Source organism: Phalacrocorax aristotelis, chromosome 3 (assembly GCF_949628215.1).
Source record: "Phalacrocorax aristotelis chromosome 3, bGulAri2.1, whole genome shotgun sequence".
Taxonomy (NCBI): domain Eukaryota; kingdom Metazoa; phylum Chordata; class Aves; order Suliformes; family Phalacrocoracidae; genus Phalacrocorax; species Phalacrocorax aristotelis.
In genome coordinates this window covers 119426756-119449720 of record NC_134278.1, presented here as the reverse complement: position 1 = coordinate 119449720, position 22965 = coordinate 119426756, and the positions used below count along the sequence as shown (strand labels likewise).

At 45.1% G+C, this 22965-nt stretch overlaps 1 protein-coding gene across 1 annotated transcript in view; it reads right to left on the bottom strand.

Moving 5' to 3' along the window:
- Positions 1–13908: 13908 nt before the first annotated feature.
- SRD5A2 (steroid 5 alpha-reductase 2) overlaps positions 13909–22965 on the bottom strand; it is a 29355-nt gene continuing 20298 nt past the window's right edge. The window contains exons 2-5 of the mRNA XM_075089338.1: positions 19425–19588; positions 17422–17523; positions 15691–15841; positions 13909–15210 (exon numbers count right to left, since the gene is read on the bottom strand). Of these exons, the coding sequence (XP_074945439.1) occupies positions 15144–15210; positions 15691–15841; positions 17422–17523; positions 19425–19588 (484 nt within the window). The 3' untranslated portion in view covers positions 13909–15143. The remainder of the gene's footprint in view (positions 15211–15690; positions 15842–17421; positions 17524–19424; positions 19589–22965) is intronic.

Below are 22965 nucleotides of genomic sequence, written 5' to 3'. Positions count from 1 at the left end.
TGCACGTGTACGCACAGACAGCAGATAAACAGTTTAAATCACATTGCACACACATACACACAGAGGGTAACCTGTGATTAAAATTTCTCTTTTTGTGAGTTTCATGAATTACTCACTATTATGTGTCGGCATTCGTCAATGGGTGGTCGGTGAACCTCGCAAAATTGCCGATGGACGATCCTTCAATCCTCGCGAAATCAACCCTAAGAGCTGTCCCAGCCCAGGGGGAGATACAGGTCGCACAGCCCGCTGTGGTCCCAGAGAGCTCAAAAGGTCTCACTTTTGCATCACTAGTTATTGGATCTCGAGATGACTGGCTTTGGTCAGTATTTCCTATTCTGGCCACAACTGGTGCTGAGTCCTTCTGGTATACAGTTCAGGCAGCAGATGGCCCAGGGGTGGCCAGGGGGTGCCTGGCACCCAAGTCACTGCACCTGTGACTAAACTAACAGCACAACAGGGCTTACCCTGAGATTTCGGAGTGGCCTGGGTGGGGAGGCTGCACTACCACAGAGGTCTGAAATAAAAACACTGTAATAATTAAGAGGGTGATTGTTTCATTAGCACCAAAATTACTCTGCTGACTACCAGTTCCTTATTACTGTGCAAATACTTGCATGTATAACGTGGTTTATACCATGTTCAAATTTGAGTGCCCTAATTTAATACAACTTGAGCTGGGAAGGGAACAAGTTGAGATTGTTGGTATTAAGCATTTTCTTTGCTGGTTATAGTCTCTATGTGTGACCTTAGGTCAAAATACCAAAAGGTGTAAACGAGAAAACTTGGAGGCAATCAAATCCAAACTTTTGTAGTGAAAACCCAAACGCTGGAAAATGAAAATAAATCAGACTGGCTTTTTTTTTTTAAGCAATGTGGTCATATATGTTGAAACAACCCTCGAGTACAGATTTTTAAAAAGCATGCAGTATCTGGCAGTTCCTCTCTAAGCAGACAACGCAAATTATAGAATTTCCTTGTGGCCCTGTGCAGGAGAGTGCAGGATATCCATGTTTCGCCAAACCCTCTGCAGCAGGCTGGCTCTTGAAAATATTTGAGAGGACGAGTCATTTCCCAGTGCAGGTGTGGTTTAAAGTCAATGTGCCCAGCTGTGTGAGAAGCACTGCTGAGTATAAGGGACTAATACATTTGCCAGCACAGCAACTGTGATGTCTAATTTATTACTGTGTGGGCTGTCTGCATAGCTCAGCCCTGCAGCCTTTTATTCTGCCAGATGCTGATCACCTCCTGAGAGGTGCTAAGACACCTCATTTGTCAATGGGTGCTTGACACTTTGCAGAAAGTGATCAGCGCCTTGTTGGGTTTGACCCACAAGTAGTGAAAAATAAAGGTTATCCATCCTCTTGAGTACAGAGACAGCTAACACAAAGCCTCTGCCCTTGAAAGAGCCACCGTGACCTCTGGTGTGAGCAATTTAGAGGACGAGAGATCACTCAGTCTGCTGAATCTGCTTATTAGCTGTTGGAACGAAGATTCACTGTGAATAAGTAGTCCCTTTATCTTCTCCTACTCCACCATTTTAAAGCTAGAAAATATTTTTCTGGAAGCGGTGTAATGGAAGTTAACTGAGTGCCACCAGCTTGAGGGTCTCCCTGGGCAGCCTCAGGCATGGGGCAGTGCCCAGCCAGGCTCCGAGAGAGGCTGTGGAGGTTAGACCCCATGCTTCACCCCCCTGCCTGGCTGCCCCTGCCTGCATGCAAAGGTTAGGATGTTCTGGGATCACGTCCCTGGCTCGGCTAGGGCCGTTCCCATCACTGGCACTTAGCTGGCCTGCATCAGACTGCTTTTTTGCCTGGGGCTTTCTGGGGAGGGGTCTTTTCCCTGCCAGAGATCCCCAGCTTGTACGTAGCACCAACTCTGTTGAAACATATCACCTGAGGCAGGGATCAGCTGGACTGCATCTCCATCTCCACTAGGAACTACACCAGCAGCTTGTGCCATGCTCATTAAACAAGTCAGTGCAGCTTTCAGGAACAAAACAGATGCTGATGTCCTACAGGAGCATTTAAAATGAGTTTGTTTGCCAACTTGCATTGCTGTTCCTTTGCTGATTGTAAGAAGATATTTCTAAGTGAGGAAACAAACAGGTGTACCTACTATTTTCTCCCTTCCACTGGCAAACATTTCTGCTGCAGGTTGTATGGCTTTCAGCATCAGGCAATGGTTCCCTGAAAAAATGCTGACAAAGAAGTAAATTTTCTTCTTTCTTTGCCCTCTCCTTGCACTTTAAGCCTCAAACAGTGGATGAATCTAGGAATTATTTCAATAGCTCAATAGGGACGCAGGGCAGGGTGCTGCCTCTCTGCTGCCAGTACCTCCAGCAAAGCCATCTCCTCCTCCTGGGTGCTACCGCGTGCAGCACATATGCATGGGACCAGCCATGCTGCAGCACCGTGGCTGGCACCCTGGTGCCAGGTAACTACATGGTATTTAGCTTCTTCCCATGGATGGTTATCTCCATCCAGAATTTCACAGGATTTAGAAAAGGACTGAACATTTAAAGGCTAGCAGGGATTTCCAGAGCAAGGAAGAAAGGCAAGTACATGTGTCCTGCTAGACATGTCACCACATCACGGTTGTGTGATCCACAACTGGTTGTGAGCAAGTTGCATGATTTCACTTACAATCATTTGTAATACAGTAGTGTCTAAACCAGCACCAGTCAATGAGAGGACTCTGGTCAGGGATCTCACTGAAAGCAAGTTTTGCCTGGTTTTGGTATGTGACTTCTCCTGCAGTCCTAGAGGGGATCTCAGGTTTCTTTGCAGTCTCCCAGTCACTTCAGTGTGCCCCTGTTGCTGGCAAACAGGCTGCTGAACCTTTCTTGGGTTTTTTTTTGCTTGGCTTTTTTTTTTTTTTTTTTGATGTACCTAGCTAAAAAAACTAAGTTCAACAAGTTTGGTCTAAATGCACTGGCTGAGATCAGAGTCCTGTTTTATTAGCCTTCATATAAAGACAGGATTATACTCAGCCTGTCTCAGAAAGTGCTCAAAGTGCTTGCAACTAGACAAACTGGAAGGGAAACAGCGATAATGAGAAAAGCCTTGCCAAAATTCATGCAACAGATCAAATGCTGAGCCAGAACGTTGGCCAGATATCCCATTTCCTGCTATCAATTGTTCAAGTAGAACTGCTTCAGACTGGGTAGCAGGTGGATCTATATATTTATTCATACCAGTGGTTGCTGCCTCTTAACAAATATGCTCAAAACTTTACATTGCTAAATTAAATATACCTTGCAGGAATTGCTGGCCCCTGGCTGAGCAGCACTTCAGCCAAGGAACAGCTCCAGCAGCAGCTGCTCGTGCTGGATGATTAACATCACCTTCCTTGAATTTTGCAAAGCTAACAGCATACAAGGACCTACTTTAGGGCCAGATGGCACCATTGACTTCTAGTCCACATTTGCCCTTGAATTCAATAAAGAATGCCACCTAAAAATTATCACCGTGACTTGGCCCTGGCTGTGGAGAATCAAGATGCATAGATTTTTCAAGCTATAAGAGACAAATTCAGTATTCTAATCCTTCTTCCTGCATGAGAACAAATCACCAGATTTTACTTAGTCATTTCTACATCAAGGTTGTGAATTTTGGTTGAATGACAAGTTATACTGCTATAATACGCATGCTAGCTGAGCACCTCTCACTTCAGCTGGGATTAAATCATGGGAGTGGGAGTCCTCCTCCCCAGCCCTCTGCCCTTCTGAGTGAATATTGTTTGTCCTAAAGTATCACAAATTATTTTAGCTCCTTGCATATGTGGTAGATTCTAGCTTCTTTGCACATTCCACTTTATTAACCAAAAGCAGCTCCCTGTGAAGGAGGATTAGGGCTAGAAGTTGCTTTTGACTGTGTTGCCCATTAGGTCTGCCAGAAAAAAAGTATTACTGTAACTCAAGAGCCATAACCCTGGAGACTGATACACTGGATCCCTGGGCATGCACTTAGAATTATGTACTTAAGAGTTCTGTTGTGGTTAACTCACTGCATTTTTAATAAGGGAATTCAAAGTTCTTAATCTAGTCAATCTCTTTTAAGAGTATTTGCAGTGAGCTGATCCAAATTCTTTCACCTCAGCCTGAAGACTTTTTGGACAATACCAGGATGTAGTGCAATGTACTGGTGAGAAGGAGAAAGGGACAAAGGTGAGGTCCTCAGAATCAAAAGGAGAGAAAAAAGGAATCAAACTGTGGAAGTTACATACGGTGTTAAAACTGCACATCCAGCTGACAAAATCAGGGCTGATGCTGAATATGGTAGCTGAGCAGCCTGGCTGCAAAAACAAAGGAGAAAAATCAGAACTCAGGGGCTGCTTGTCCTGAGAAGGTGATTTTTTTTTCTGTGATGCATAGTAATAGGGATTAGGTTTGCTCAGCAAAGATTTAGCTGCCCTGTATGGCTAGCGCTGTATGGGTTGCTGGTTGCTGTACTCCCCAGGCTGCTTTGACAGAGCTTCCCCTGAGAAGACTGTTCTTGTGGCCATGACATGAACAGAAAAAGCTGTGTGCACCACCAAAATGATGTGTTTCTGTCTACTTTGTCAGCTCAGGTAAGGAGACATCATGTTTCTGAACCAGACAGAGCTTGCAATGTCTGCCAGCAGCAGAGAGCAGGGCAGGCGAGCAGCCATGTGCAGGGGAGCCCTGCCGTGCCATTTAATTGTCACGAGGCAGGCATTTGCTCATGGCTCAACATAGAACAAATAAATAAAGTTTCTATCAAGAAAGTGACTTGCTGCCAGGAGGGACGAGGAGCGCAGTTGTTGATACAGCAACAGAAAAGGACGTGTAGGAGATCTGAGGCAGCGCCCTGCCAAGTGGCAAGTGGCAATAATTTCTTCTTCTGCTGCCCTTCTTCCTAAGGTTAGTGGAAGGGACAGGTCTGGCTTCAGGGCCATTGCATCTTCTTGTGGTCAGACTGTTCTTTTTTCTTATTTGGGTGCCAACCATGGGAAATGAGTTGGATTCATTGCACAACTTTTACCATTTTTTAATTTTTTTTGTTTGGTCTGTTACAAAATGCTGTATGGGAAGGCCATCAATAGGGCAAAAATTACACTTGCCAGAGGCAACAGCTGTTATACTTGTGCTTGAAGAGGAAGAAAGAAGATCTTTTTGTGATGACTGCCAAGAACTTCTTCATGCTTTTTAGATAAGAGTGAAACAACAGGTGGTACAGGCACATGTTCCTCTCCCTCCCCATCTTGCATTATTAGCAACTGTTAGTGCAAGTCAAAATAATAGTAATTTGCTGGTAATAAGTAATTTTATCTGAAAATAGTTAATTCCCTACATGTGTGAACACGTTCTCATACGGAAAGATACAAATTAGCCATGGTAATTTTACTGAAGTAAATGGGGTTTTAGGCTGTTTGGACTAAAACTTGTTCCACATCTGATTTTATGGCTATGGCAATAAAACAATCATGGCATTTTCATCAAATCATTTGAATGAGAGGTCAGAAACTTGTAATGCTCTGTCTGAGAAGCTAGTAACATGACAACACTCTGCATTAAGCAATTGAGTGTTGCAGTTGGTAGGAAGTGAGACTGTCAACGTCTCTTCAGACTGAGGGACAAAAACATCACCAAAACAGAGTTTGTTGTGATTGAGAAATCCTTCTGGTGAAGAGAACTAAAAGACAATACCAAAGTGTTTCAAACCCAGCATCAAAAGCAGGTCACATGCAGTGCTTGGCCCCACTCTCGCAACGAGCTGAGTGATGATGAGCTGCTCCTCCAGCCACCTCCTCTTTTCACTTCTTGCTTGTCAGAGAGGAACAGGCCCAAAACACCTTTGCTTTCACCATTTCCACTCAGGATAATGCATCATTGCTTCTGTTACCTTCCTCAAATCAGGGAAGAGTGGGGGAAATAAGTCCGTGTCCTATCTTGGGTGCATATATCTTTTTTCCAGAGGGCAGCATCTGCTTTACTCTTTGAGCTCTTCTGAATACGTTTCTTAGCTCTTCCTGCCATTTCCCATGATAGCAGCTGGGCAACATGTTTTTGTACAGAAGGACTCTCTCCAGCAGGATGGGGAGGGCATTGCATCCACCTCAGGAGAGTGACCATGCACCTGGCTCTCACAGCAGCTTCTCTATGACACCTCTGGCTGAAGGGTGGTATCAAGAGCTGCTTCTTGCAAGGATCAGCTGCTAAAGCTGAGCAGTTCTCAAGACTGGACAAAGACTCCACAGGAGGTCCTTCCAAGTCCCACAGAGTTTCCTTGAGCAGATGTCGTGGGTGGTGACAATGGTGCATTAATAAGCAACAGGACTATGATGAGTCCTCAGTGTGATACAGACATGAAACAAGGTAAATATAGTTGTCAGATGTGTCAGGCTAGGCATTTGCAGTAGGCTTTGGTGCTATTGCGTAAAGGCAGAGGGTGAGCCCTCACCTGCGATCTTGTGACTAAGCCTGGTCACTCATGTTCAGGGAAGATTAAGTCAGATGGAAGCAGGTGAACATTTGGGACATTTTTTGGAAGAGAATGTGCCAAAAGGTGCCAAGAAGAAGTCACTGCATCCTTTGCTGGGGTTGCTAGTGAGGAAGGTGTGCTGGAAGCCTCTCCAGCCCCACCGCTGCCTGAGTCGACCACACCAGCCCTGTGATATAAGGCTGCAGCAGGCATGTGAGCCAGCTCCACCTCTGAGTCATCCATGCAGTCTCCAGTATGGCCATGAGTCATCCCTCCTTGGCTGTTTCTCCTCTCAGAGTTTCAGAATGGCAGAAAACTCCAAACAAAAGTGTGTTGGGTAGAGGAAGCATGGTGCTCTCGTCAGAAACTGTCACATGCTTGCTACCCTCCTGGGGGATGACCTGCCGCTGCAGTTGAGATGTTTCCCTCTGTAGTGCACTAATTGCCCAGGGCATCTGGCATAATCAAAACCATTCCTTTGATTTACTCAAATTCCAGTTTACCCAGTTCCCAGTCACTGATTTACCCAAGGGAACAGGGATGGCTGGGGCTGGTGAAGAACTTGTCATGTCCTCTGAGCAGCAGCAGTGACACAGTGTCAGTAGACCTCAGACAAGATGTGCTCACAGCTAGAAAAACTGAGGAAACTTGGTGCTGTGGCACCAGCTGCCTTGTAAAGCCAGGGCTTGGCCAGAAGGTATTGATCAGTTGCAAGTTAACAATAATGATTAGTTCGATATAACCAAATGATGTCTGAATCACAATAACAGAAGAAATTTAGACAAATGGGCTAGTCTGGGGCAGCATCAGAACCCACCTTATCTTATAAGCAAAGCCCAGTTAGTAAACTTTTTCTTGGTACACATTCTAGCCAGGAGTTATTTATCCAGTCTGGGGTAAGTCAGAGATAGACTGGGTCTAAACAGAGACTTGGCCAACAGAGAGTCCCAGGGGACTCATAAATCAGTGTCAACTGATAGCATCACCCCACTTCAGGGAACATAACACCATGCTCAGAGCAAGGATGACACCCTGAACATACGGAGCTGTCCACTGCTACCCATCAGAGCTGATGTTAAAGGTGCTCCTTCATCCTTAGCCTGAAGAGCTAAGTCTGGGGGTGACTTCTCTGGGCAGGGAGCACTGGCCCTACCGTTTTTTTCATGCCATCCCGAACTCCCTCCTCAAAATCCGCAGTGACCTTCCCAGCCACACACATGTAGCTTTCCTGTTTCTTACTGTCATTGAACCTTATATGGAGCTCCTTGTCTGGCCTGAGCTGACCTCCCAAGCAAGCTGATCCTGCCACGTTCCCCCTGTCCTAGTCCAGGAGCTGACCCTTTTGTCCCTCCCAGGGGGTACAAGGAAGTTGTCCCTGTGTTTGCCTCCTCCATGACCTGCTGAAGGGTGGAAATTCAGCTCTCTTCTGATCTTTTCCAACTTCACTTGCTTTTAGAGCAGGAAACTGTTAGTTTTCTTTCCTCCACTGGCTTATATTCGCCACCTGAGATTGCAGGCTGCACGCTGGGTAGGTGCATAACGGAACTATGCAGGGTACAGGCTTTCATCTGCCAGGGAGGCAAAATCCCAACTGCAGCATCCCAGAGAGCCTGCTGCTCAAATCCTCCAAATGGAGGGCAAATGCTGAGATCCATTGTAAAGGCAGCAGTGAAAAAGCCCATAAGTGGTGGCAATATACGGCAGGGCATCAACCCCACAGTGCCAAGCCACAGCTCAGCAACCGCCAGCTGAGCTGGGGTATGAAGGGTGACAGGGGACTTCCTGACACAGACCCAAACAACACCCCATGCATTTCAGAAGACTTCAGAAACCCTGGAGGAGATTGAAGGAGTGGAAACTCTTTAAGGAGGTTTTTCTTGGCACTGGAACGAGAGAAAACCAATGCAAACCCTAAGTTAATCAAATGGGATCAAACAGTGCAAGGTTTTGCCATCACGGGATGCTGAGGGAGGAAGAGCTGTGTTGCTTGGCCTCCATCCTACCAGAAGGGCAGATACTGTCAGTAAGGCTGCAGGAGTGGCAGTCTCTGCTTGAGCTGGTGGCTAAACCAGACAGGAAAGCATTACTGTGATAACAAAAAGAAGGGAAAGGCATAGAGGTACAAACTAAATCTATTCTACTCCTCCCTGCAGGAAATGCTTTGAGTGCCCAAGACCTAGGCAGGGAAGAAATTCTGAAAATACCCGTGAAACAGCATCTCAGTCAGAAATGGGAAAACAGCAATATCGCTTTATAAAAAGAAGCTTGCCTGAGTTGCTATGGCTAACACATGGCTGGATGCTGGGTAGGAACAGTGCTGAAAATCACTGGCTACAGGCCACTAATGTATCTGAACAGAGGAAACTCGGGTGAAACCAGAGCCTTGCTGAAGTCAAGAATTTTGCCATTTGATGTACTGCGAAGCACTGGTTGCCAAGCCTGAGTTCAGCCCAATGGGATTAGCACAGCTCCAGGGCGTCCATCTCAGTTTGGGGACAGTCGCCATGTTTTGCTGTTTATGACTTTGTCTATGCTTAGTGACCACTTCGGCTTGGGCTCTAACTTGCTGGCTGTGAAGCTGAAGTTGTACCACATGTAAGAGGACTGCCTGATGTAGCTCAGTTAACACCCCCAGAAACATTTCTTGGTGTGCGAGGCTGCCAGGACATGCAAGGGTGTAAGGTTTCACCCCACCGCACAGAAAGCAGGATTAGTATGTTCAGTGCTAAAATACACATCTTCCAATTTACTACAAGAGTGCAAGTTCTAAATTTCCAGCAGAGCAAAAAGAGGTTTTGGATCAGGTGGCTCCATTGATGCAAACTTATTTTAATTCCTCCAAACCAGTTTTTCATCCCAAGAGTGATGTTTGCTGGTATTTAAAAATTGCCTGTAGGCCAGCCGGAGCCAGCTTCCCACAGCTCTAGAAATCCACCATGACCAACATTTTCTTGGTTTCCTCTATTTGAATGCCTTCCAAGTTTGTAATTGGTGAAAGGACAGGTTTTGTGTTCCTGCAGAGATCTGAAACACACGTTTTCTGGTCAAATGGCAGAGATACTATTTTGGCAGAGACAGATTTCCAAATTATCTGCAAGCTTCTCTCTTGCCTGGGAGATGGGAGTCATTTCAGGAGTTTCTATCACAGAAAACAGATTCACTCAGGGCTGCATGCATGTACCTGGCCATGCTGATTGAGGAGAGCTTTGCTCTGGTGAAACATCCCAAGCTGTGGCAGTCCCCTATTAGGGAGGATGAGGATGAGGAAGATGAGGATGAGGACACAGATGAGGAGGAGGACTCTCCTGGGGTTACCAGAGAGTTCCCAGTCACAGGTGTGATACCGAGTGCCCTGTGGGCAGGGGGAGCCTGTGGCCAACTCCCGAGGGCTGGTGGGCACAGTATAGGGCCACAGGGGGCTCATGTAGCTGCTCCCCCTCTCACCACTTGGCCAGGCAGGGGAAACTCACGCCACCCAGACTCAGTTCAGGCCCAAACAAGGCTGCTGTGAACCCATTAAAATGAACCTCTCAGCAGCCTCCTCATCTTTTACCACACAGCATGAAAATGTAACACACCCCCATATAGTGAAGGGCCTTTCCTCATGGCAGCAGCACTGCAGGGTGAAAAAAATTCAGCCTGAACAAACATGAGTTCAGTACAGTAGGGAAGTGTGGCTGTGACAATATTATGTGTAATCTCACGTGGCAAACTTGGGAAAAGTAGGCAAGTAGATGGGGAAGCAACCTGCCAGGAGCTTGTTGCTCATGCTGGAGCTGATATGAGAAGCGTTCAAATCAGATAACTTAGGCTCTGGTAATGGCACTGCAGGTCAGAGTGCCCAAACACAACTGTCTCCCGCCTGGCCATAAGCAATGCATATGTCATTAATGGATGGACGCGAGCTCACTGGGGTGTACTTCTAGCATCCTTTTCTCCTATGTGGGACTGTAGGCTCCCAGCTTGGGTGTTGTGAATCACTGCCTGGAGGAGCTAATGTCTCCTGGAGGGGAGAGGCCTCGACACCTAGCTGAAAGGCATGGTGCTGGGATTATTCCAAACATTGCATCAGTTAAGCTCAGTCTGTTCTCTTCTGACTACGCAAAGGAACTAACTTAATGATCTTCTGAAAACTGCGTCTTTTTCGTTTACCTCGTAGACTTAGAGAGCTAAAGACAGGTTCATTGGAAAGGCAGTTGTAAGTTGTGGTAACATAAACCAGAACCAGACCTGAATGTCTTCCTCTACTTTTCCAGGTGTTACCATTAGGCACTTCTTGATGTCTGCTCGACTTTGCTCCCACAGAGATCAAACTTGCTACCTCTGTAGCAAAGAATGGCATATTCTTGAGCAGCTCAGTGGCTATCGATGACTTTACTCACAGACTATGGTACTACTTATGAGGAACCAGCAGGCCCTGGCCCTGAATTAGTATCAGATGTTTGTGTTTGCTACATCTTATTACTCATGCAGGGACAGCAGAGTTTGGGTTTGAGATATGTCTTTAGAAAAGCCTGCTCTGAGAAATTAGACCAGTTCAGGAGGATCCCAGAGGTGGCAGAAGAGATGATGTGAAGCTTCCAGGACTATGCTTGGATTTAAATGAGACCCTATTGTGATTTGCATTAAGAAAGGATTTTGTTAATTTGACAAGTGAATCAAATACAAGCAGACAATCCCTCTGCTGTCAGCAAATGATTCTAAGGTTCAACAGGTGACATGTATTAGCCTTTTTCCATGAAATATCACAGAAATACCTCCTTAAGATGCGTTTCAGTGCATTTGGATATCTTACATGTCTTTAGAATATTTTGCAATATTATAACAACCATCTCCCAAGAATATGCAACAGGCTGTATCTTATTTGTGTTATATAGGTATCTACAGGCCTCAACTGAGTTTGAGACTGCTTTGCCAAGTACTATGAAAACAAATTCTGGCTTTCAAGACGATTTCCAGAGACAAGAAATAGAAAGGAAAACAACCCCGAAAGTGGTAATTTGCTAAAGTTCATCAGTCAATAAGTGACACCGTCAAGAGCACAAAACAGATATTCTTGAGCCCAAGCCATTAGAACACTTTACCTACCTAGGGAGAGTTCCTCGGTATTTGTGGTTCCAGCACACGCTGTGGATTGGTATTTCTGCTGAAACATTCAGAGCTTCTGGCCAAGTGTAAGAGGCTTCATGTTCCAGGAGAGTAATGGGAGCAGGAGTGCAGCTCCCAGATGAGTGCTTTTCCTAAAGACAGTCACTTAGGCCCAAAACTGGGGAGGCTTGCCTTTTGTGGAAATACATTATTTAAAATATGTACTTCAAAACAATAGCTACAAATGCCCTACATTTCCTGGAGCCAGTTTTCTATTGTCTTGAGTGACCTTTCATCTGAGCATGGACTAAAGCCAGGCAAAGACTGAAGTGTGTGTGGCACATAGAGATGGGAATGAGGGCTGGCAAGTGTCATTGTTCTCCTCTTTGCCTCCCAGTGAACAGCATTTAATTCTGTTTTCGGTTGTCAGAAGAGATTAGGTATCTAAATTCTGATACCAACAAGTGGCCTGTCTGATCACTTAGGTGCAGAAAATGCATTTCACAGAAGAAACTGTCAGATGCATGATTAAGACGTTAGTGTATTACCACAGCAGTATAGCACATGTTTACAGAAAGTCAGCTTTTGAAAAAAGCACTCAAACAATACAAAAATAATTAAATTAACCAGAGTCCTGGGAATAAAGGATTAATTTTCCCAGCAGGTTGCCAGTGGGGATGAAGGCTGGGTTATCAGCTCCATGTAAGAGAGGTCTGTCTTTCTAGCAGAGCAGCAACACTCAGAGCTGCCCTGAGGAAGGCCCTCTCCAGGGGAACAGCACCCAGACATAAATGTTCCTCAAAGATAAATGAAAGCTAAACTGTGAGTGACCGGATGAAAGCAAACAGAAAAATAGTATTGCAAAAGGGGGAGAAGAGGAATGAGCTGTTATTTTAAATTATTACCAGTGGAGGATCCTTCTGTTAGCTTCTGGCAGAACAAAAGGACATTGCAAAGAAAGTCAGAAAAGTGCTGCTTTCCAAAACACTTTCCAGTCAACTCTGAACTCATATGTGTACATATCCTCCAGAGGCTTGCGCAGAGGGATATAAAAATGGCTGCTGTGATTTTTCTCCTAGAGACAAGGGGAATATTTTTTTCCTTATAAAAATAAGGGATGATGAAAGAAATTTCTCAGGAGCATAGTGGTCACAGGTGTGCTGCCCTGGGGCATTCGTGTGCATAAAGGGACAGGCTGGTGTCCCTGCAGGAGGGGCAGCAGCCACCAGCCCCATGGGGGAACTTGACATGGCGAGAGCCTGTGCCTCCTCTCCATCACAATTAACTGCAGTCATTGCATGTAGGGGGTTTAAAGTGCACGTGTGTTGCTCCTGCTCTCTAGAAAAGCCACAGGAGGGGGAAGAAGGAAGATCTGCTCCTTTTCTGTTTGCAGCCCTTTTCCACACATGTCCAAGGCCCAGGACAGAGAATGGAGTTGCTCCTGCCAGGCACCCAGCACCCTGAGGCACCCTGTGCTCAGCCAGTGCAGGGGTGCCAGGCTGTGGGGCCTCCCAGCCTGCAGGCAGGCCATCTCCCACCTTGGGCCAGTGCCAGTTCTCCTACTCTTATCCCCCATTCCTTGCAGTGGCAATATCGGCCCATCTGGTGCAAATACTAAGCAAGACAAAATAAATGGAGGGAATAGTCCTGTTCCGACAGGAGGGGTAGGTAGGAGGGACACAGAAGTCTTCACAAGCCCTGTTCTGGTCCAAAGGGTGAGGCAGAGCTTGGTCCCTGCTCTCCCACTTGCTAAGAAATAGATGGAGGAGGCAGCAGCTAGGAACATTGGCACCCATGGGCTATTTGCTCTCTCATCATTTGGAAGGCTTTGGGGGGAAAAAGCACAAGGAGGAACCGTCAAGGAGGGGCTGCTGTGGTGGGGAGCTCTGGGGAGTGCAGCTGCTGCTCACACTCAGCATCTGCTCCCTGGGGAAGAGGCCATTCCCTCCCACCCAGCACCCTCATCGCCTCCAGCCTTTCTGTCCCTGACTTCACACCCAGCGACCCCCTTCCCAGTGTGTTTCCGCACAGAGGATTTAAATAAGGAAACAAAAGGAAAATACATTTGTGTTGCTGATGTGAAACTCACAGCCCATGCGACAACAATTTTGCCTGAGTCTTATTTCGTCCCTCCCTCACCTGCACATGGCAAAGCATCCAGCTCTCCTGTGTGCTGTACAGGGACTAGTGCAATGGGACCCAGCCTCAGCTGGCTGCTCTGCTCTACGGTAATGAAGACAATTAATAATATGAGCAAAGAAGGGAGGGTTTGCCCAGAGGGAGGAAGCCAGCATGAGCAGGACTTGGTAAGCAACATCAGAGAGACTTGTTTCTGCAAACAAAAAGTTGCAGGCTAGCACAGCTCTGTGTTTTACATAGATTTTATTGTGTTTTGGAGAAAATTGTGTACAATCAGGTTACTCCAGCAGCAGGTAGTATGTTCAGTATGTGTGGTCCGGTCTTTTTCTTTCCAGCTACTCAGCATAATTCTTAGCAGGATTTTTACACTCTAAAGAGTAACTAAAACTATCAGCATCCATGCGGCTGTCTCTTCTTATTGGGCTTAATGTCATTTTTGGGAAAATTCCTAACACTAGTCTGAAATTAAAAAGAGACATCCTGTGTTTTTGTGAAAATTCGATAATACCTCTGTATCATTTCCTAATAGGAGTATCTGAAAAAGTTCTCCGTACACAAAATGTACAGCCAGTGTTGGAGAACATTTTCTTCAACACAGAGCTTTTTATTTGTTGTAATTTTTGTCATATATCACCATCTCAAGTCTTTTTATGAATAACAATTGGGTTGTTTTGAGTGGACAAATTTTTATTTTGAAAAGAGGTCTGGATTTACAAGAGAAAAAAATTCTAATGGAGCTGCAATTGCTCTAATAAAGTACATTTAAAAAAAAAACCCTGATGGCTGAAGATTAATCATCTGACAGTGAGGAGAGTATTGCTTAAGGAAGGAACGCAGATGTTGTGCTTGTGAGTGCCAGCTTAAGACGCTTCGATCTCCGTGTATTTAGCATTGCCTCAGTGCCATGGCACACAGCTCCCAGCCTTGTTCTGGCACAAGTATCCTCTTGTTGTGTTATGGTTCTGGGAGCTAAGCTGGCTTTTGATGAAAAATAATGGGCTGGGTTATTTTCCTAGCAAAGGAGACCCCTAATCCAGTTTAAAGTGTGGCAACACATAGGGCAGTGCCAGCAGAACGAGGGCACGCGTGCTACGGGATGGAGGCAGGAAAAAGCAGCTGCAGAAGTGCTATAAATTGGAGTGGCTGCTGAAGCCTTTCTCTGAAGTCATGGGATTACTTTCTACTTTTCTCCACCAATGCTTTCTCTCTGATGTCAGTGCAGTTATATATCCATTTTCCATAGGTAGAACTCCACTGACAAGGAAACATGTTGTTTGGGGAGTCCCTTTGCCCACAACTATTTGCAATTTTCCCTGTAAGTGAAAATAAGAACTTCAGTACCAAACAATCTTCTTGTCTGTTACAACCCCAGGTTATCATTTGTATGATTAATTATAGACAGAACTAACACTAAGACTAGGAATTGAAAAAAGCCCTATAAAAACAGAATACAGAGTCCATTTTCAGTCATTAAAAAACAAAAGGAATCAAGGCTTTCCTTGATTTTGGATAGTCCGTAAATGTCTTGAGATAGTACCTGAAAGAAAATAAGCAAGAGAGTGAACCTGCACACGTACAAGGAAACTGCAGAGTTTCAATAAAGCTCAGCTGAGGAACCTTAAAACCCCCCCAAACCACCTTGCTTTGTAACCTTTGTGTGCTACTCTGCAAAAGAGCATTCCAAAACTATTTACACCAGGTTATCTAATTAAGTGAAAACTGATAATACTGTTAAGGTTCTAATGGACCTGAAGGAATTCAGAGCAGAGGTTGCAAGGGAACCCTTAGGAAAGGCTCACATTTACAAGGCTCAGTAAAAAGAGGCTTTAACATGGTGGGAGCAGTGATGTAACTCATGTTGGATTAAATGACAGGCCTTCTTGACTTGCTTCTTGTACATAGTATTAAATTTCAATTTTATCTTGAATTCTGGCCCTGCTCCTCTGCCCCTCCCTCGCATTTTGCAAATTGCACTCCAAGAGCAAGCAGCAGCATATGGCAAGAAACTGTTTGATACCTGTGATGGTGATAAGCACGTGGCCCGATGCAGCAAAGAGTAAAAAAGGCGAAGGCAAAGGCTGGTAGGGACCAGGTTGCTATGGCAAAACCAAACCATTCCACAATTTCTCCAAAGTAGTTGGCTCCAGAAATGTAAGTGAACAGTCCCCCTGCATTGACAGACAAAATATGTAATTTTTATAGTCATCTCAAGCACATGGAAAGTTCTTTCCCATAAAGTCAGCAGCAGAATACACTACCTTTCTTATTCAGAGCCCATAACAGCAACCTAAACCCAGTGCCCTGAAGCCAGTGGGGCCATGCCAAAAGAGGATCTTGTACAAGACTCTTGGACAATGTCATGGTTTTAGCTGGGGTTGAGTTAATTTTCTTCACTGTAGCTGGTGTAGTGCTGTGCTTTGGGCTTAGTATGAGAATAATATTGATAACACACTGATGTTTTAGTTGTTGCTGGGCAGTGCTTCTACTAGTCAAGGACTTTTCCAGCCTCCCATGCTCTGCCGGGTACACAAGAAGCCGGGAGGGGAGGGGGCACTGCCAAGACAGCTGATCCAAACTGGCCAAAGGGATATTCCATACCATATGACATCATGCCCAGTATATTAACTGGGGGCAGCTGGCCACGGGAAGAAGCAATTGCAGGTCAGGGATCAGTGGCGTCAGTCAGTGGGTGGTGAGTGGTCGCATCAATTGCTGTTTGGGTTTTTTCCCTCTTCCTGAGATTTCACCTCTTTCCCTCTTATTATTTTCCCTTTCATTATATTATTGTTGTTGTTGTTTTATTTTAATTATTAAACTCTTCTTATCTTAACCCATGAGTTTTCTTACTTTGGCCCTTCCGATTCTCTCCCCCGTCCCATATGGGTGGGGGGGAGTGAGCGAGGGGCTGGGTGGTGTTTATTTGCTGACTGGGACTAAACCATGACATAGAAGTACAAAAATCAAAGGTCATTCTAACCCAGAGGCTTCCAGCACTTTCACAATAATTTCTTGTCATTTGGAAAAGGACTTAAGAAAGCCCAATATTAGATTTAAATTAAAAATATTAATACTAGTCAAATCTCTTCAGGCCCTAAAAAATATTTTGCAACTCCTCTACCTTTGGGGAGTACAAAATCTGGATCTCAGTTTTGCGTCTTAACTGACCACGACATCTACAAGAGGCAGGTAAGTACTGGAGGTGAGAGATTCGTAACAGCAGAAGGAGTCATCCCTGAAACCAGGAAACTGCTGGATCCCCATCCATGTTGCTCTACAGACCTACACATTTCCTGGTTCACCTTGAAGGAGACAGAAAGGAAATTCTGCACCTTGCATCCTTGGTGTTATTTTTTCCCCTAAACTTTACACTTTGAATCTCCCTTTTGCAGTGTAAGAAGTGCACTACTTATTCTTCCTGGGCATGGAGAAGACAATTTCTTCCTTTGCAGCTGCCTTTTACAAGGCTAAATTCCTATTCCGATGTCCCACTTCAATCTTCTCTCTTACCCAGCCCATTTCCTAAAACCTCTCCTCCCAGCTCATGTTTTCCAAATACTGTTGTTGCTGCTCATGGACTGTCTGCAGCCAGCTCACACTAGTCCCTGCAGCTCAGAAAGGCATCTGAACTGAGTGCCTGTGTGATACTGGCATTGCTGCTATTATTGTCACTTTGCTGTAAATTCAGTTAGAAAACATTATCTATCCTGCTGCCCTACTTTCTCCAAGGTGGTAGGGGATAGGGATATACCTTGAGGAATCTTGTAAGTGACCTCCCCGGGTTTCCTCAGCTGGCGCAGCAGGAGATCACTGTGAATGTTGATTCCCATTCCCAGCAGAAATAAGAGGAGGCCTAAGAAAAAAAAAAAAAAACAAAACACCAAGAAATGGATTAGAAAGACAGGTCTATCTAGTTATCCCTACTCAAGTACATATGTGTTTTATCTTTGGAGCATGCATATAGGAGACCTAACATGAGGTGGGTGGATTCTTTTTCAAGTCAAAAGATGTACTGCTACTGAGAAGGCTACTGAACAGGAGAAGCATAGATGACTCGTGACAGCCCTCTGTTAATTGTGGGATCACAGTCCTCTGGGATCACCTGCATTGGGTAGCTTCAGTGTGGAGAGCAACTCTGGACAGAACAATGACCATCCCGAGCACACTATTTTGTTGGTGAGACCTGAGCACTCTCAGCTGCTGTGAGAAAAAGCTGAGCTTCCCAGCTGGCTATAGTCATCATTTACTGAACAAAGTACCCAACTGACACTGCTGGCTGATGGCAGCCAGCCACAGCTGTGGATGCTACTGCAGTAACCACTCAGCTGTAGGCAAGTACCATTACTCTCATTTTACAGCAGCAGAAAGAGGAGCACAGAGAACACAAACTTAGCCAGCACATCACTAGAGCCAGGAAGGGAACCTACAACTCAGCACAGCTCAGTGCACTGCCAGCAAGGCTGCTTGGACAGAGCTATGGGCATGCACATGGAGCGGTTACTCGCTGACAGCTTCTGGCCAGAATGATTCATTGACCATACTCCATTTAGCTGAAAAACTAGAGGCGTTTGATTGAGAAACTCTGCAGGTGACATGCCCTACATTTCATGCTACATTACATGGAGAAAACCACTTCTGACAATGATTGGGAAGCAAGGAAAGAAATAGAGGTGGTGTGTGCTACATAGTATAGAAAAAAGACTAAGTGCTGATAAAACCTCAACACTTCCAATAGCAACAGATAGTTGGTAAGAGTCTGTAGAGCAAGAATATACTGTTTGTTTTTTATTTAGTATTTCAAGTACTGATAATGTTTGTGGGTTTGTTTTTTTTCATTAAACGTATACTTTATTTACCATGCAAATTTGGTGGTGTTTTCTTTGTTGGGTATGGGAGCTGTTACTAAACAATGTCCAAGATTTTTAATATGTGATGCTGTCTGAAAAGACTGAGCTTGCATCCACAGTCTGGAACAGTGTACAGAAAGTACCCTGGTTATTTTATACTGGTCATATCCAAAACATTTCCTCAGACTTCCATGTTAATCTTCATTTGTATGTCTGCATTTAAAAAACATCCTCTGTGCAGCACCAAATGTGTAATGCCCCCTAGCTGCCCTTGCTTGGTTGTTCTTTCAAAGATTTTACAGGGTAAAATTCAGCTAGGCTATTAAATTACAGAATATAAAGGAATCATTTCAACATACAACCAGACTGTGCGTGATCTCTAATCTTCCTATGTGCCTTACATGAGAAAAAAGAGACCTTTGTCTCTAAAGCCTCATTTATGCTAGGGTTTTGCCATTCTTTTCTCTCTCAGGCAGAATAGCTGCATCAAGCGCAAAGCTCCCTGGCAGGGTAGAGAAAACCACAGTTTGCGTTTGCACACGGCCGCTGCTGGGTGGACTTTTCTGTCTGAGCGAGGGCACATCCCTGTTCAGCTGAAGCCTGAGGTTGCATCTCCACAGCCCATAGCAGTGGGAGGCTCTGGAGTGGTGTCAGTAAAACACCACTGGTGAGGCTGGTGATTTGAGACTAGCACATAACATCGTACGCCTTCAAAGGCAGCTGCCTAGCAGGAATAAAAAGAAGTCGCTGCACATTTATTTGTTTTATCTGGGCCAGCAGGCAGGTTTTATGCTGATTTCCATTACAGCTGATTTGACTCACATGTTCAGTGAAGGTTAGGACATAATTCAAAATGTTTACAAATTGCTTGGAGATCAGATCTTGGGAATCCTGCAGCTGTAATTACCTGATGTAAATCTGATGTCGGTACACCAATCATTTGGATATTCAGCGCAGTAAATCAGGTAGTACCCCTGGAGGAAGCCATTATAGATACAGAATAATGTGCCAAAGAAAAGCAATTGCAGTGGGAAAGGTCTGCCTCTAGTGAAGAAGGGGTAAATAAACGTCCTAAGGTAGATAAGAAAACAAAGTCAGCACATTACTCATAATAACATTATATTTGCAATTTCTCTGCTGTATGAGAAAAAACTAACAAAACACAAAATAGAAAAGAGATCAATAAAGCTAAAAAAATGGGAAACAACTGCAACAAAATAAGATCAGCACCTAATGGGAACAAGAAATACTGCAGATACCCACATTTTTCTGGTCCTTCAAGACTGCACACAAGGTGGGGAGCTAGAAATCTCATCCAGCTTTACTGCCGCCTTTGGAATGTCTCTCTGCTTTCCTTCTCCCTTGTTGCTAAAATGAGGAACTCATGCCCACAGACAGCACTTTCGTTTTAAGACCTTGCTATAATGCTGCAGAGGGCCAAGCAAAGGATGCTGTGGAGGCACATGGGCACACTGATGTTCAAACCAAAGTAGTGAGGTCTAGTACCAATTGCAATATTGATTCCCCAACTGAGAGTTACTATGCCACAAGCACTATGGAGGAGCTTTATTATGGAGAATACATTCCTGATCCCACTACAAGAACGAATCCCTGAGGGCTTTAGCCCATGGTAGCAGGTGGAGTTGAAGGCAGTGTCGAACTCCTCTAGCTCTCTCATCCTGTACCTATGTAGCCTAAGCTGTAATCCCCTTTCCCAGCCTCTCCCGCTGCACTCAGAGACCTTCGCCCATCTCCAACACACGGCAGCTCTGTCCTGCTGTGCTCAGACACGTCAACACAGAGGCAGAGCAATGTTATTGGCTGCTTGGGGCAGCTGCTTTGCCTCCAGTCCCTGCCTCCCCTCCATGCTTTCAAACTTTTCTTTAAAGGAAGAGCTAAAACCCTAAGTCTAATATGCTAAACACCAAGATTTTCATGCAGCTCCAGCACCTAGGACTTCTTTAGACAAAAGCTGTGCTAACACTAGCATTAACATGTGTAGGAGCAAATAATTTGTGCTCGTATAGTTTTAATTTTCATATGTTTGGTTCAGGTGGGCGTACCCCTCCTGACACTTTGGACAATCCATGTCATCTTTGGGAGACTGAAATGGGGAAGTTTTATTCATATTTATTAGGTATTTTCTTACCTGGCCAATTAAATTCTGTATGTGGCAAAATCTACACTCTTAATTTCTTTCTTTTGCCCTCTTGGGCTTTAAGTGGTGCTCATCATACCAGTATATAAGCATTGTAGATAAGTAATCCACATCCCGGGTTGCCAATATCAACTTAAGCAAGCTGAGGCATAAAATGTCATAACATTACAAATCTAGATTAAATCATACTGAGCATGTCTGAAAGTGAGTAAGCAGAATGCAAGCATCAACATGTTAATGTATTCACTGCTTGCCAAAGCAAGGTAAGACAGATTTCCAGCAAGTAAGACAACTGTGATGCAGAAGTGCTAAATATTTCTAAATATAGTGAAACCTAAGAGGTATGGAAAGTATTTTTCAGACAAAGGTATCACATTTGTCATATATATTGCAGTATGGAAAGGAACATTCTTTGGAGTAATGTTACCAATAATTATTGGGTTTGCCCTCTGGCAGTGGGATGCTGGAGATACAAACAAGTAGGTGAGGCCAGCTTTAGTAATTCAACCTGCCTGTTGAAGTAATATTGACAAATTGGACCTCAACAGCTATGAGAAGAAGTGGGAAACTTGCAAATGGAAACTTGGAGAAAGCAACTTCTCCAAGGAAATCTCCTTGTGTCTGTAAACCCAGAGGCCATATTCAGTCCTCTGTATCTAAACAATGTGTAAGTCTTTGTTTTAATACAGCACTTGTTGGCCTGTACTACACAGCTACTTGAGGGTTCACAAACTGTTCCTGGTGGGTATTGGAAAAGCAATAAAGTGGGGACACTTAATAGGTTTAAATATTCCATGGAAGAGTCTGAAGCTCTGCTGGAATTATTTTGCGGTATGAAAATCAAAGGGCACTGAAGGCCACCATTTTAGAATAACAGAACAAAAACTGGCCTTTTGGATTTGGACCAATGATAATTTTGACCTTTTTCTTTCAGTGCAGTATTGCTGACTAATTCTTATTATCTTTATTGGCCTAAGGCACTGCATCTGACTAAACCATTGCCAACAGCTTCTTTTTAAATGAGTGAATAGTAAATTATTCATGTTCTTCTCCATCATTTATTTTCCAGATGAACAGGTTTTGAAGAGAAAATCATCTGACACTGCAACAAATTTCATATTAAAGGTATTAGTCCAGCTCCTTGAAAGCTCCAGAGACCCTCACTCAAACCAGGGGAAAACTACAGGTTTGCTCTTTCCACAGAAGTTGGAAATCTTTTCACAAATGTTACCATAATCCACTAAGTGTGGGCTCTCAGTCCTCCTCCAACAGCTTATTTGGAGATGTTTATGCTGCTACTGTGTCTTCTCTCCAGGGCCCAGATGCAGTAGGTCAGACAGTAGCAGCTCACATTTTCCAGTCTGGAAACTTGAGGTGTTTCCAGTGCTCATGAGGTGTTTTACACCTGGGGCAACTGGGTCAAGGGCTCAGGGCTGGTGACTAAGAATGGGGGCACCTGGCTCCCTCCCACCCTGTGGGTCACCAGCCTCTGCTGTATCTGCCCATCTAGCCCTGTGTCACAAGGCCCTCTCCTGGGTCTAACTGGGATGAAACAGGGGCCAGGAATCAGAGATATTGCAAAAGCGGGCAGAGCTGATGTGGTGCCTTTCTCTTTGAAGGTGGGTGCTGGCCATAACCCAGCTTGTCCTGCCCATGATGGGGCACTGTCTGAATGGACTGGCCCATCCCCTGTGACCCTGACCAGCCTCCAAAAGAGAGTTATGGACTTCTGACCAGGGCTGCTCTGAGACTCTACAGGGATTTTTCAGCTCCACTTGGGGAATGGGAAGCAGGGTGTGCCCTGCATCTCTGGGGAGTGTGAACCAACATGCTGAATGGTGCCTGAGAACCGTTTCCACACAGTCCAGGCTCCAGACACTATGGTTCCTCACTTGTCCCAAGCAAACGTACAAAAGGGCTGGTGGTCCAAGTGAGGCCAGGCCCCCGCAAGGCTGATGCCTTCAGGGCCCCCGCAGCTCTTGTGTACACTGAGCTGACTCCACAGCCGGCTGGGGCGGTGCACTGGGAAACACTCCACTGAGCAGTGGGTGGGGGCACAATCATTGCAGGGGTGATGCAGGCCGGCGAGCCATACACCTCCTGCAGGGCAGAGACACACTGCTACACCAAGAGCATGTATTGCAGTCCCTTTTCTCACTCCCTGAAAACTCCTTGCTGAGGTGCTGTCTGCAGTTCTCACTGCTTTACTGGTGTCTTTGCAACCAAAGGCCTCTCTAAGTCAGAGGACACCTCTCTGGACACTTTGCTGCAGCTCCCGTCTTAGCAGGGT